The 15,078-nt window shown below is 34.8% G+C and overlaps 1 protein-coding gene across 2 annotated transcripts in view; it reads right to left on the reverse strand.

Moving 5' to 3' along the window:
* Nucleotides 1-3,573: 3,573 nt before the first annotated feature.
* Nucleotides 3,574-15,078, reverse strand: part of LOC105232056 (calcitonin gene-related peptide type 1 receptor) — a 42,896-nt gene continuing 31,391 nt past the window's right edge. The window contains exons 2-11 of one of the 2 annotated variants that reach the window (XM_049455291.1): nt 12,319-12,529; nt 10,636-11,131; nt 9,451-9,541; nt 9,135-9,226; nt 8,818-8,944; nt 8,539-8,640; nt 6,373-6,491; nt 4,763-4,836; nt 4,565-4,671; nt 3,574-4,223 (exon numbers count right to left, since the gene is read on the reverse strand). In XM_049455291.1, coding sequence (XP_049311248.1) covers nt 3,951-4,223; nt 4,565-4,671; nt 4,763-4,836; nt 6,373-6,491; nt 8,539-8,640; nt 8,818-8,944; nt 9,135-9,226; nt 9,451-9,541; nt 10,636-11,131; nt 12,319-12,451 — 1,614 coding nt within the window. In that variant the 5' untranslated portion in view covers nt 12,452-12,529 and the 3' untranslated portion in view covers nt 3,574-3,950. Of the gene's footprint in view, nt 4,224-4,564; nt 4,672-4,762; nt 4,837-6,372; nt 6,492-8,538; nt 8,641-8,817; nt 8,945-9,134; nt 9,227-9,450; nt 9,542-10,635; nt 11,132-12,318; nt 12,533-15,078 lie in introns of both variants that reach the window. The other variant, XM_049455290.1, reaches the window with a different exon arrangement.

The raw sequence follows: 15,078 nt of genomic DNA on the forward strand, positions 1-15,078 counted from the left end.
AAGGCAAACATTGTTTTGCACACGAGTGTACTGGCAAGCGCATAAAAATGCCAAGCGTAAAACGCTGTGAAGCCTCAACAGCAGGCGTTGCTAATACTTGTCAGCGGTTTGCCGTTAAAAAATGCAGGCGATTACTTTTCAATTACTTTATGATTACATGATTACTTCACTTTCATTATACCAAAAAAAAAACACATATTGTCACACTTAAGGTGGTTGTATGTGTGCATAATACCAGCATACAACAAATATGCTAAATTATTAAGTAGTTGACTTTAATTACCACTTATTTCTTAAAAGTAATTACCTAAGCAAAACTTATTTATACCAAGTAATTATATATGAAGTGCATGCATTAGTGTTTAATTATTTGTGTTTAGCTTTTATGTGCGTATATGTAATATATATAACTGAAAATACATAAATAGTATATATGAATTATAACTTGTCGCCATTGTAATGCATTACTAAACCAAAAATATACTTTAAATACTTGTATTGTAATTAATTGCAAATTTCTCTAACCGTATGCATATAATTGTTAGTACTAATAATTTAAGAAATATATGATTAACAAGCAGAAAATATAGCATTACCAGCTGTCATTACATAAGCATTACTTTGCATTACATTACATAACCTTAGATTACATTTAATTTTGTAGCGCGTTAATAATGTACGCAAGTACTGCACGCGCTAAGCGCTTATTTCAAATACAATTACTTGCATTACAGTAATGGTAATGCTTATTGCAGTACACTTTACAATTACTTTGTAATGCTTTTATTCATTATAAACACACGAGCACATATTCATATTACTTTCGATGTATTCAAATATTTGTGTATTTATATGAATTACATATTAATTAACGCATTACCTATTAATTACAAGTAATTACAAACCGGCGTCAAAGCAAATGCCAGAAAAAATATATATAAAATGCCATATGTAGCAAATAACTGCAACAGCAAGTCACAAACATGATTAAAAACAAGCAAGCAATTAAACTAAAGTAATTCAAGTAATGGAAAGTAATTATATGGGTATTTGTTAAAGACAAAGTAAATGTGAACTCAAAGTAAACGCAAAATGGCAAAGGAAAGCTCTAAAGCGGCGTATCATGGCAACTCCGAGGAAGCTAAAGTGAAGCGGAAGAAAAGTTGAAAAGAGAGCGAGTTGACAGCGAGTTGTGGTGCGGCGACGTGAGAACATCCTTAGAACGAAGAACGGTAGAGCAAGTTATGAGTAATGCAGCGAAAAGCATGAAAGCAAAGCTGAGAAATAGCGCAGCAGAGCAAGTAAGCGTACTGTTAGCTCATGTGGGAGTATATAGTATATAGATCATATCTTCCTCTTCTACTGGATCATTCTCTCAAGCCAAGCCGACGTGCTCTTCAAGTGACTAGTTAATAGCCGAAGATCACTTAACCGAACAAAAACAAAGTTGTGAGCAACATAAATCCATATATATATATACATACATACAGACAACACACGCATACACACACATATATAAGCATACAGAAATATACAAATACATACACACATACTTGCACACTGCAATACTTACCTATATACAAATGCAGAAGAGTCAAGAAAATAAGAAAAACAAATACTGAAATCAGCAAGCCACTTCACTCGAATGCCGAAGCAGAAACAGAAACAGAAACAGAAATATATATATATACATATATGCTTAAAAATATACATATATGTATGTGTATATATGTTTACATATTAATTATTAACAATTTTACTATATATATATATATATATGAATTATATGAATGTATAATTATTATGTATTTGTATTTTATGTATTAGTTTTGTTCTACAATCTTTTGCTCTTTCATAAATTATACAAAACAAAAAAAAAACAAAAACAAAAACAAAAAATAATAAAAAAAATCAAAAAAATGTGAGTGCTTATTTGGAATATTTCGGTTAAAAGGTAAAAGGTTAAAGCAGCAACAGACAGCCACAAAAAGCCTAAAAAATACAAAGATACAAGGCATTTCTTAACACAGTTGTGTCTACCGGTCTATTTTCACTTACAGCGAGCGAAAAAAGGGTGCAATTCAGTGGTAAGTTGGTGCTTGAACGGCCGGCTAAAAACTAATAATTCATGGACAAAATGTGCGAAATTTAAAAGTTTTGCACTCGCAACAAATAGAGAAATGCTCGGAGATCTTCCACACCACATTCCAACACCCTCAATTAGGCAAGGGAATCATTTTTGACGATTTTATCCTCAAAAACCGGCGATTTGGTACACATTTTTAATGCTAAAAATTTCTGTGTAAATTCGAATTCAGATTTTCTTTAATACAATTATGCGCCAGGCGATTCTGCAAATTTCTGCATTTTTACTTTTTCGCTACGACCTCTGGTTCAAAAGTTATAAGCGTTTTTCTATTCTGCGGTTGCTTGCTGCACGGTTCTGGTCGCCTGGTAGAAATCCAGGATTTTTGCACCAAATTAAAATGCATTTTTTCTGCAGCCGGCAGCGGCGGCCCTACAGATTTACGTTGCATATGCAAAGGGGCCGAATTGGCCGGACGGATGCGGGATACCCGGCCGGGCCGGAAACCGGAACAGGTCACCGACCGGAAGCCAAATAACGGCACCCCACTTCCGGCCTGAGGTCGAAACCGGAAGCCGCAAACCGGAAACGGAAGTTGGCCCACTTCCGGTCCCGGTCTTCGACTTCCGGTTTGGACCTCAGACCGGGGGTGGGGTGGCACATTTCCGTTTCCGGTTGGTGCCCTATTCCGGTTTCCGGTCCGACCCCCTGTTCCGGTTTCCGACCCGGCCGCGCATCCGCTTTTTAAATTGGCCCCTTTGCGTATGCAACGCACCACGAAAATTTCTGGCGCCGCTGCCGCCGCCGCTGCCGACGTCACAGAAAAATTGCTTTCAATTTGGTGCAAAAATCCTGGATTTCTACCAGGCGACCAGAACCGTGCAGCAAGCAACCGCAGAATAGAAAAACGCTTATAACTTTTGAACCAGAGGTCGCAGCGAAAAAGTAAAAATGCAGAAATTTGCAGAATCGCCTGGCGCATAATTGTATTAAAGAAAATTTCAATTTGGATTTACGCAGAATTTTTTAGAATTAAAAATGTGTACCAAATCGCCGGTTTTTGACGAAATTACGCGAAAAATCCATAATTTTTCTCAAATTAGTTTCAAAAAGTGGTGTTAGCATTTGCTGCGAGCGATGGAGCTTCAATTGGGTACCAACATTTTTCCATAAAACCATTTCTTCGATAAAATTTTAGTGTTTATTATTTGCGTATTTTAGTTGAATATTCTCGTGTACTAACACAATGTTTGGAGTGGGTTTCGAACACAGAAAGTTCCAGTAGGGCTTAGAGGTACGGAATATACCATTATTTGCGTTTAACAGTACTTTTGTAGAAGATTTAGAGCGCTGCAAGCATAAAAGCGATCTGCTGTGTTTTAATGGAAAAAAGAATTTGATTTTTTGGTTTCATAGCTTTATTTGTGTCAATATATTTGTTTGTATGTGCTTTCAAATAAATTACAGCTTTGGCTTATTACTACTGTGTAAATATATTATATATATGTATAGTACATACACAATCTCATTTGATATTTTGTAATAATACATTTCTTCGGTTACATTGGCCTCTAAATACTTCTTTGCGTTCACTTTAGTATTAATTTTCAGTTTTTGTATGTTTCTAGTGTCTACTTTTGTTGTTGTGGTTTGAATATGACTTTTTCCTGCACAATTTGGTACTCTTGGAGTTTAAATTTTATAAATTTGAAGAAAACAATATTAAAATTGAAAAATCAATAGTTTAGTGGTCCTAACCCCTTTGTGGCTGCGCCCTGATGCACCTCCATTAGCTAAAGCTAAGCTTCTACGCTATTGGTCCGCTGCTCGTTTCTCCGAGTTCTCTACGCGCAGCTCCCTGTGCTTACACGCCCAGCTCGCGACTTGGTGTTGTTGTTGCCATTTGTCCGGTATGTGTGCCTGGTGGCGGTGGTGAGACCAAACCGGGCATGAGCCGATTCAAGAGCGTGCGTATGGCGAACGTGACATCGTGATTGGCAAAGCAAAAGAGAAAGGAGACGACAAAGCCCTGCAGGCTTACCAATATCACCGAGAGTATTTGGTAGAAGCGTTCCAGTGGTGTGCCAGTGTCGGGGCGGTAAGGGAGCAACGAGTGTTGCAAGCCAAACAGCGGTATCTGCGAATGAGATGAAAAGCAGAAAGAGTATATAAAGTAAATGAAAATAAGAGAAGCTTAAGCACAAAAGCTTCTTGCTGTGGCAATCTAAAGTATGGAAAAAGTTGAAGAGAAGAAGTGATGAAGAGTGCAATCAAACATACGAAAGAGATAAGTATGCGTGTAAATGGTGTTGAGAGGTCGCTATTGTAACAAAAATATAAAATAATTAACTAATTTTTTTGTCCTTTCTGTCCTTCAGGTTCTGTGTTAATTCTAATAATTTCTACTACTATCACTTTCACTTTCCCCTATTCCTCTCTTTTTTTGCACAACTTCTGCATGTATGTAAGTACTCTTACCAATATTATTGTAGCGCGCACTGCTTTCCTTATGGCCAGCGGTGCCGGCTGCGCCGACTGCGGATGCAACTTGCGCACAATGACGCGCAAAACATTGATGAGAAAAACTGGAAGAAACAGATTTGGTAAAAAGAAATACGATTTTGTTGTTGTATATTGTTGTTGTTGTATAAAATAGATGAGGAAGATGATATATACCGAAACTAGCCAAGAGCGATGCACAGATGGGCACAGACAGGATCCAAAGCAGCAGACTGTCGTCCATCCAGCAGCTGGAAAAGAAGAGAGTTAGTGAAGCAGACGAAGCAGAGTGAAGCGGATGAAGAAAGTGAAAAATGACTGCAATAATATCAAAATATAGAAAATACAGAGTGTTTGAAGCACAATACTATATACTATATATATATGTCTACTAGGCTTAAACACCGGAACCTCGAGGTTTAGTTTGGCTTCTTCTCTTTACAGAATAAGCCTCTTCATTCTAGGTAGGAATACAGGAAACATTAGGTTGTCAAATATCTTCCTTCCGCCTTTTTGCTCTTTATTCAATGCTTTATAAAAAGTTTTACAGTGATCGGATTTAGTTCAAAAACGCGCCGTTTCGTTCGATAATCTGTTTTCATCTAGACGGCAACTTCATAATACCCCACTCGTAGAAGGCCCCCCACCTTATTTGTGAAGAACTTGGACAGTCACTTTTCACAAACCTCTTTTGAGTTCAATTTTACACCAACAAGGGCGATCGCCATGGACAGGAACAGGTGGTAATCACTTGGCGCTATGTCCGAGCTTTATGGTGGATGCGATAAAGCCTCCCATCCGAGCTCCCGCAGCTTCTGACGAGTCATCAACGAATTGTGTGGTCTGGCGTTGTCCTAGTGCAACACTACACACTTCCTGTTGGCCAATTCTGGACGCTTCTAGGCGAACGCCTGCTTCAAGGCGCCCAGTTGTTCGCAGTAGATGGTATAATTAAGTGTCTGGCCATATCGGAGCAGCTCACAGTGCATAATACCTTTGCAATCCCACCAAACACACAGCGAAACCTTCCTAGCCGTCAATTCCGGCTTGGCCACGCCCGTTTTCGCTTGATATTGTCGTATGTGATCCATTTTTCGTCGCCAGTCACCATCCGCTTCAAAAATGAATAGAGTTCGTTCCGTTTCAGCAGCATATCGCAGGCGTTGATTCGGTCTAGAAGGTTTTTTTTGCGTCAAATCATGCGACACCCAAACATCAAGCATTTTTGTGTATGAAATTGTTTGTTTGAAATGGTTTGGTGACTAACTCCCATCTTCTGGGGGATATCATGAGATGCCACATGTTGGTCGAACTCGATTTTTTCCATGATTTAATCGGTATTCGTCGTCAAAGGTCTTCCGCCGGCTGACTTATCCATGGTGTCGTTTTCACACGCTCTGAATCGTCGAAACCATTCCTCTGCAGTTCGAGGTGATAGAGTACCATCCCCCAAAACACCATTAATGTCACGGAACGTTTATCTAGCGGATTTTCCTTTAATGAAGGAAAACTTTAAAATAGCGCGAATTTCGGCGTTAGTGAACTCCATGTTTACACGTCTATAACTGTTGAACGCAATATCCAAACTAACTATGCATAGCGTCGTTTTGTAGGTTATGTCAAGACCTTTCAAAAATGTATAGTATTGCCCGATACGAGCTCTGTAGCGCTTTATACATAGCCGCGAAATTCAAAAAGGCGGAAGGGAGATATTTGACAACCTAATATGTTCCTCCAAAGGCTCAGCAAAAAATTAAGGTAGGAGAAATTTAACGGTAATTGCTTACTGTGTATTATCGTCGGTGTGTAAAAATCTGGCCGCTCCATAAGCCAACAACACAAGTATGGGTGACATCCAGGCGAAGAGCTTGAACCAACGCATCACAATGGTGTCTTTAACAAAGACCTGTGAAGAGAAGAAAAGAAGTAAAATGATTTTCGAAATGAAAAATGAGACTTTTTGTACAAAAAAAATATATAAATTGTTTAAAGTGCGCTCAAAATAATAAAAAAATAATAATAATAAAATTATAAAAATCAAAAAGTTATTAAAATTTTCAATTAAAATAATTGAAATGAATTTCAAACCAAATATTCTACGAAAGTGTTTTGTCAAGCGCTTAGTTAAATAAAAGGCGCGACTTGTTCCGCTTTTTGAACACAATTTAAAGTAGTTTCTTCCCTTTTCAATATTTTTTTTTATTTCTGCAAAAGTTTTATTGCCATAATTAGCGCATCTGCCGGGCGTGCTCATTAAAATGCACATTTACACAATTTTCATTTTTGTCTCGCGCTCCGCTCGCTAACTTTGCTTAGCAGTAATCGCATCTGCTTTTTTCATATTCATCTCGCGGCATTTTTGCATTTTTTATTGCGCAATTTTTGTTGTTTTAGTGTTGTTTGTGTTATTTTCATTTACTTGGCAACTTTCCGGTGTTGGCAGGCACTCAGTGCTAATCAAACTTTTCCACTTTCAACGTGGCATACACACAGGCGCGTGCCAACTATGCAGCGAGTGGCATAGATACAGCGTGTGTGTATGTGTGTGCGTGTGTGTTATTGTTTGTAAGCGCACTTCCTGCTTAATAAACAAGCGTAAAGTTTGCATTTTTCTACGGAATAAAAATTTGTGTGAATATGTGCGCGCACGGTGCATTACATTTATTGGCAATTTAAAATGCATGCAAGTGCTTTTCGGAGAGCATGAGTGAGCGATTTCTTGCATGTTTCATTAAACACAGGTGTATTTTAATGAATTGCGGAAGCTTTACTAAAAGTGCTGAAATTCAAAAGTTTTCTTAACGATAAAATCGATAATTTTTGATAATATTTTTAAAATATATCGATAAATTTTTTAAAAATGTTAATAAAAATTGATTAATTTTTCGATAAAGATTTTCAAAAATTATCGAAAATTATCGATTAATTTTTCGATAAAAATTAAAAAAAAATTCGATTAAAGTTAAAAAAAACTATCGATAAAAATCGATAATAGATATTACAAAAATCGATATTTTTCATCGATACAGCGGAGTATATTTGCATGAAAAATATTTCCGTAAAAATTTAAAGCTCTGTAAATAAATATAATTCACATCGTAACGTACTATATGCAGTTTTTTATCGATAAATTTCGATAAACTTAAAATTTAACATTCTCTTTGAATAGTTTAGCGCTTCTCATAGTAATATATGAAGAAAACTAATAAAAATTTGTCGATATTTGTATTATTGCATTTATCGATAATCAATGTTTATTATTATTCTGTATTAAATTTATCGATAAATTATGTTATCGATAACCATTAATATATTAATTGATTTTTAATGCATCATGCATACTGAAATAACAATAATATCTAATAGTTCTGTATTTAATTTATCGAAACACTAAGTTATCGATAAACAATGATAAATTTTACTTTTACACGATACATACTTAAATCATGAAAATTTCGAAATGTACTGTACTATATTTATCGATAAGTTGTGTTATACATAAATTGTGTTATCGATAAGTAATAATTTTTTGATTTTTAATGCACGATGCACATTTATAATAAATTTGAAATTATTATCATTTAAAATTGCTTTGTACCACATTTATCGATAAATTGTGTCATCGATAAATAATAATTTATTGATTTTTAATGCACGATGCACATTAGTAATAAATTTGAAATTATTATCATTTAAAATTGTTTTGTACCACATTTATCGATAAATTGTGTTATCGATAACCAGTGATATATTCAGTTTCCAACCTATGCATACTGCATTATAGCATTTTTAACTTGTTTTAGTACTAATTTTATCGATACATTTTGTTATCAATTTATTGTATTATCGATTTTTAATAGTTTTTAAGAAATTTTTAAGTAAAGGTTAAAGACATCATACGAAAACACAAGGTGTACACATATAAGTATTAATTTCTATTTATTTGAACTTACCACCACTAACACCAAATGCAAATGCAACCCTTCACAAAACATCCAAAAGTAATTGACCAGCATAAAATAGTGCACGACCAGGTGTAGAATTATGCACCAGGGCTACAAACAAGATTAAATTGAAATAATTTTAAATTATTATTATATATTAAAAGAGTATTAAATCGATTATATGCATATGTACACACACACACAATTACATACTAGTTGAGATTATTATGTAAGCAAATAAAGCGAAAACAAATATTATTTGAGCCTAAGTAAACATGCACTACTCACCGGATTATTGCCTATTAGATCCGGTTGTTCGACCACAAATTTGTACCAGAGTATCCAGGCGATGCAAGTGAATGCCAGCGAGGCGAACAAGTGCACGTGTATGCGTATGCGTGTGCAGCGCAAGGATCTAACGGTTTATGCATAATAAATGCGCAGCAAGAAGAAAAGAGTAGATGAGATAACTTAAAGTTATTAGAATTGTAAACGACAGTGAAGTATGAATGGCCGTGTGCTCTTAAAACACACACACACACACACACATAGATAAAATTACGTATGTGAGGCATATAAATATTTAATACCTGTTGCATACTTACTTAAAGCCTAGGAATATGACAAGTGAGAGCAGTAATGCGATTAAGGAAACGATGTAGCCTTTCACGTAGAGCTCATTGACGAAACTGCGGAACTGTTGAGAGAAAAGCCGGAAGAGCGCAAGAAAGGGGACAAAAATACAGATAAAATTTATGTTTGACATAAAGTTGAGCAAACTTATTTTAGAAAGTGTTTGCTATTTTTTTCTAAGATATTTACGATATGCACTTAAAATAATTGGAATTTCATAAATTGAATTCAAATTAAAGTTTTTATAGCTGTACTCTTTATCGCGCTCTTTAATATTCACTCTCTTACCTGCAAGTCATCGTAATCAATGCAATTGGTGTAGTTGGACCATTCACGACCGCTCACAGGATGATGATACCAGGTGCCGTTCTCCAGACAACTAAAAAGGGGATAAGATATAGTGATGACATAAAGTTATCGATTTTTAGAACTGACGATTGATTAGGGAAAAAAAAATTATAAAAAAATGTAAAAAATACACAACATATAAAAATTTTTTTTGGCACAAAACCTTCTTATATTGATTGTTTTTGATATCGATAAATATTAGTTTCGGTTAAAAAGCAGACAGTTATACTAATTTTTACAAAATTAATATTTTTATTAACATTTTTATTTTTTTTTATGTAAATCAAAAATCGATAAATTTTGTTATCGATAAATTTTTATCAAACAAGCCTGTGTATGTCGTAAATAAGTATATTGATTTTTGTGCAGCTAATACTTTTACTATCTTATTTATCTATTATTATATGCATATCTGATATCGATAAATTTCGTTATCGATAAATTTGTTTGAAACAAGCAGATATTTGTATTAATTTTCGTAAAGTTAAAATTTGTATTATCATATTAATTTTTTTTTGTACACATATTGATAGTCGATAAATTTTGTTATCGATAATTTTTTCCAATAAGCCTATGCATGTATAGCTAGTACTTTTATTATCATATTCATTTTTTGTTGTACATATATCGATTATCGATACATTTCATTATCGATATATTTGCTTGAAACAAGCAGAAATTTATATTGTTTTTTTTTTTTAAATATGTATTAGCATATATATTTTTTGTTGTACACATATCGATAATTGATAAATTTTGTTATCGATATATTTGTTTGAAACTAAAAATGCGTAAATTGCAGTACTGCTGGTTTTATTTTAAAATGTTTCAAAATTCTTTCGAAATTTATTACCACTTTTTATACTTCATGGCGAATTTATTGTTTCTGAAGAAATGAAATTTACTAAAAAAAACAAACCCAAATGCACTCGCCACAAGTGCGCAGTGCATGTGCATCAACCAAAAGATTAACCAAATATTTGCTAGTAGCAAATGCATCAACCAACAAGAGGAGCAAAATGCCACAAAGCACCACTTCCTGCCGAGAACCTGTGGCAATAGCCTCTGTTGATTTTCGTTTCTCAATTTTCAATTTTCAATTTTCGATTATTGCTTTGCACTCACGTTTTATGCGCCAGAAATTTGCGATTGAAGCCCTCCACAAAATCCGGACAATATTGACTGAGCACAGTGCCGGCGGGCGTGCGCGGCCAGCAGAGGTAGCCATCGAAGCGCAAAGGGCAAAAGCGCAGCGGCGGCGAGCCAGCAGCCGTGGGTGATGTGGCCGGCGTAGAAGTTGCTGAAGAAACCGACGAAGAAGTGCCATTTGCAGAAGCGTTGGCATTTGTTGCAGGCGTTGAAGTGACACTAATGTTGCTGATATATGGGTATGTCGTATTTATGTTGCTCGCATTGTAGTTGCTCTGAAATGTACTGTTATTTCTGGTAGTGAGTGACGCTACTGTTGTTGTTGTTGTTGGCGGTGGCTTCAAGCTATGCTTGGAGATGTAGGCGAAGAGTTCATTTTGTTCCGCCTGCGCTTCGTCCACATTCGACAAGTCTATGCTGCCTTCGTTGAGCACGGCCTCTTCGAGGTAACGTGGCACGCCAATGTAGTTTGCTGCATGAGTGTGTATGTGTGTTGGAGGTGAGAGAAAAATTTCGTTGAGAAATTGTGGGAAAAGCTCTAAAGGAGTTATTTAGCAATATAGTGAAATTTAATGAACAATGACCTTACCAAAAATATACGTTCCTATTATTAATACGGGCTTCTGAAAGAGGGTTTTGGCCTTATTCTCATTATCCATCGTTTGTAAATAGCAATTCGTACAGTTTAGCTAACAGAAATTCAATATAAACCGAGTGTCTATTCGCACTAATTCAAAAAAACCTATTCATAAATGCGCCGTAAAGTAGGCAACGTTTGAAGAATATCCTGGCAATCTTATCAAAAAGTCGAATTTATGGACGGATTCTTACAGGTTTTGGAATAAACTCATAATAAACCAGCGTCTTCAAAGCCATTTTCGCACTAAACCTGAAAGCTAACTAAAAAATAGTCATAAATGCGCCAAAATGTAGGCAGTGATTTAGAAATAGAGATATTAATTTATACTGAACAAAAGAGATGAAGATAAGGACCGATTTCCTGCAATCATGAGAAACCAGAGGCATTTTCTCAAAATAATTTTATATGCGCCGAAATGTAGGCAATTTTTTGGAAATATCGAGAATATCTGATGAAAAAGGCGAAGGTACGAACCAATTCTTAAAGATTTTAGTAGGAACTCATAATAAATAATATACTTCAGAGTTCTTTCGCCTAACTCAGGAAAAAAAACAAAATAGTCATAAATGCGCCGTAATGTAGGCAATGTTTTAGGAATTTAGAGAAAATTGGCGAAAGTATCGACATATCTTTCTACATATTGTGGTTTGAACTCGTAACAAGAGGAAAGTATATCGAAAAATAGTTCCGAAGATGTCAAAGGTATCATAATTCTCAATATTGGTATATTAAAGACTTGTTGGCTAATTTATACCGATTAATATTCCTAGAAGCATTCAAGTTATTTTTATGATAGAGTTCACACATATAAGGGGTATATGGGCATTCTAGTGATGCTTGAGTTATATTTTGTAGGATGATATTCAAAATGGCTTAATATTGATATTTCCTATGTATAATCCTACGCACGTCGTCCTGGTATTTTATTTCTATTTTTGCATATTTTTATAAATAAAATTTAATCTTTGCCTTAAACGGTTGTTAAGACAAATTAAGCAAATTATTTAAAATTAACTTACCGTCATCGTCCGTATCATTGACCGCCGAGCCGGTCTCATTCTGATAGCGTATTATACAATTGAGATAGAGATGTGAAAGGAATTCGCGCAAATATTGGTCATCGGCCTGAAATGGTTCGAAGAGAAAGGCCATTGTGTGGACGTAGACGCCCTGACAACAGGCAATTGATGTTGGGCCACACAAACTCACAAGAGCCGAGAGACCGCTTTACTGCTGGAAAGAAAGAAAGTAAGAGAGAGAGTAAGAGATAGTGCGAATTAAAGAAAGAATACCAATAAAAAAAGTGTTAAAATTTCATTGACAAAGCGAAAATAATGAATTTTATAGCGTGCTTATAGGCGCATTACGTTTAAATCAATTATGTGTGCTGCATATGTGTGTGTAAATGAATATGTAAGCAAGTCGTTTGCTTAAAAAGGCACGGTTGTGTTTGACCTAGCACACCACATGCCTTGGCACCCTACGTACAGCTTCAATTGTTTTCCACTGAAGTGTAAAAGCGCTTTAAATGAACTGTCAGCAGCTGTTGCTACTTTTATCGCTCTTTACGCTTTGTAGTGGCAGCAAATTTCATGTGCAAAGTGAAAATTGATTGGAAAAGAAAGAAAATGTGTATGTGTGTAAGTGTATGAGTGTGTGTAACAACGCCGGAAATATTTGTATGGCAGCTGTCGGCAGGGCAGGCGGCTAAAACCGGATGTTCTTACATCGTATGTGTGTTCTTACTACGTATGTGTGTATGCGACCACATGCCGCTCGCACATATCGCTTTCAACGCTTGACCGGAAATGTGTTTTACTACCAATTTGAGCCTTCATGCGGAGGAAATTGTTTCATGGCTTATTTTTCGCTTAATGAGTATGACGACGCGGCAAAATGTCTACACCAATCTAACGAAATTCTCTGAGAAATCATATTACGATTTATAGGAATTATAAAAACGAAGCATACTTTTCAGCGTTCTGTAGAGTAAATGCAAGTTTTAAGGCTTTTCGAGGACTACAAAAAATCTTCTGTGAAAAAAATCTTAATATTTCAACCAAATAGAAATGTGATAATTAATTTTTTGTAATAAATTAGAAATTTTTAAGAATTTATTGCTCATCAACAAATCTTGCCAGTATAGATTATATTGGATTTTTTTCCAAAAAATTTCAGGTTTCATAAAGAATGCACTTAAAATTGCATATTACCGGCCTAGCAATTTAGCAATGCTTAAATTAGTTCAAAATAAAGTTCCTAAATACGAATTTTGATCCTAAAAGTATACTACACGTTCGAATTTTCATAAAATAATTTCCCGAAATCCATAAAAACGTGCAACTGTAAACCATTTGAATTAAAGTTAATCTACAAAATCTAACTACAAAGCTTATTTGTGTGAATTTTATACACACATGTGAATTTAAGTCAGTCAGCAGCCAAAAAGTATAAGTACAACAGTAATATATTTTCAATACTAAGCACTGCAGGCAATATTTTTAATTAAATGTAAACTGCTAAGCGCAATGCACATAACAAATAGACAGCAAGCTTTAAAGAAAATAAACAAAAATTAATTAGTTGAGACTGTTGGGAAATATTTTTTAGAAATTTTATATTTTCACATGTATAAAATTATCGCATGCGATAGATTGCTACATATGACAATAACTAATAAAATAGTAAATAAATGTGTAGGAATAGCAAAATAGTAAACGGCATATTATTATTTCATGCAAGCGCCTGAAAGTATGCAACATTTATTTTATTAAATGAAACCCAAACTGAAAATCGTTTGTATAATTATTTGTAGCATGGAAAAATTGTTTTTATTAGTTTTTAAATTATTTTGATAATATTAAAAAAATTGCGAAAGCCTAAAAATATGCTTAAAGAAGCGTGTTGCAAAACTACCGCAAATATTTACACAGTGTAAGCGCATTTACGGTAGGCAGTTAATAAGTGAAGTCTTAGTAAGATAAAAAAAATTCCTAAATTGTACTGTGCGCTGAAAAGTATGCTAAGTTTTAGGCAATTAAAGCAACAGCAATCCACTAGTGATCTATTAATTTGCGCTGAAGGCACAGAAAATTCTAATTCTTTGTCAAAATAAGAATTAATGTATATAATTATAACTTCAGTGAAAAATAACAGCATTATTGGTAAAACACCAGCCTAAAATTATACCACATACTGCACTCGTCACCATAGAATAAGCCACACGTGTCTACTAAATGCATTTGTGAAGAAAGTTTGAACAAGCTTAGTGCAAAAATCACTTATCTCAGACAAATAAAAAAAAAAACGCCTAGAAGTATGCTACAAAATAATAATACGCTGAAAATCATTACTTTGTAGTGACGAAGTGGCGCATAAATAGCGATACTGTGTATTCTATGACGATATTACCTTGGTAGCTAAAGCGCCTATAAGTATGTTACATAGCAAAGCATGCTTGTATATTTACGTCAGCAGTAAGTACAGCGTCTAGCTTTAATTAAGCACTCAAGCAAAAAACGAGCGTCACAAAGGCAGAAAAAAATTAAAACAAAGCAGGAAAAATCAAATATCACATACACGTGGCTAATTAATGTGATAGTAAAAAATGTGAATATAAGAAGCAGCCGCGCAGTGGCGAAGAAGTGGCAAATAAATGAGCAACATAATTTCATTTACAATAATTGGATTGCATTTAATTGTATTATTGCTGGCAGGCAATCAAGTGCCGCACATCTAAGGGTGAGGCAAGCAAATAAAAGCTAATGCCATTTTTTGTT

Source organism: Bactrocera dorsalis, chromosome 4 (assembly GCF_023373825.1).
Source record: "Bactrocera dorsalis isolate Fly_Bdor chromosome 4, ASM2337382v1, whole genome shotgun sequence".
In the NCBI taxonomy this organism is placed as follows: domain Eukaryota; kingdom Metazoa; phylum Arthropoda; class Insecta; order Diptera; family Tephritidae; genus Bactrocera; species Bactrocera dorsalis.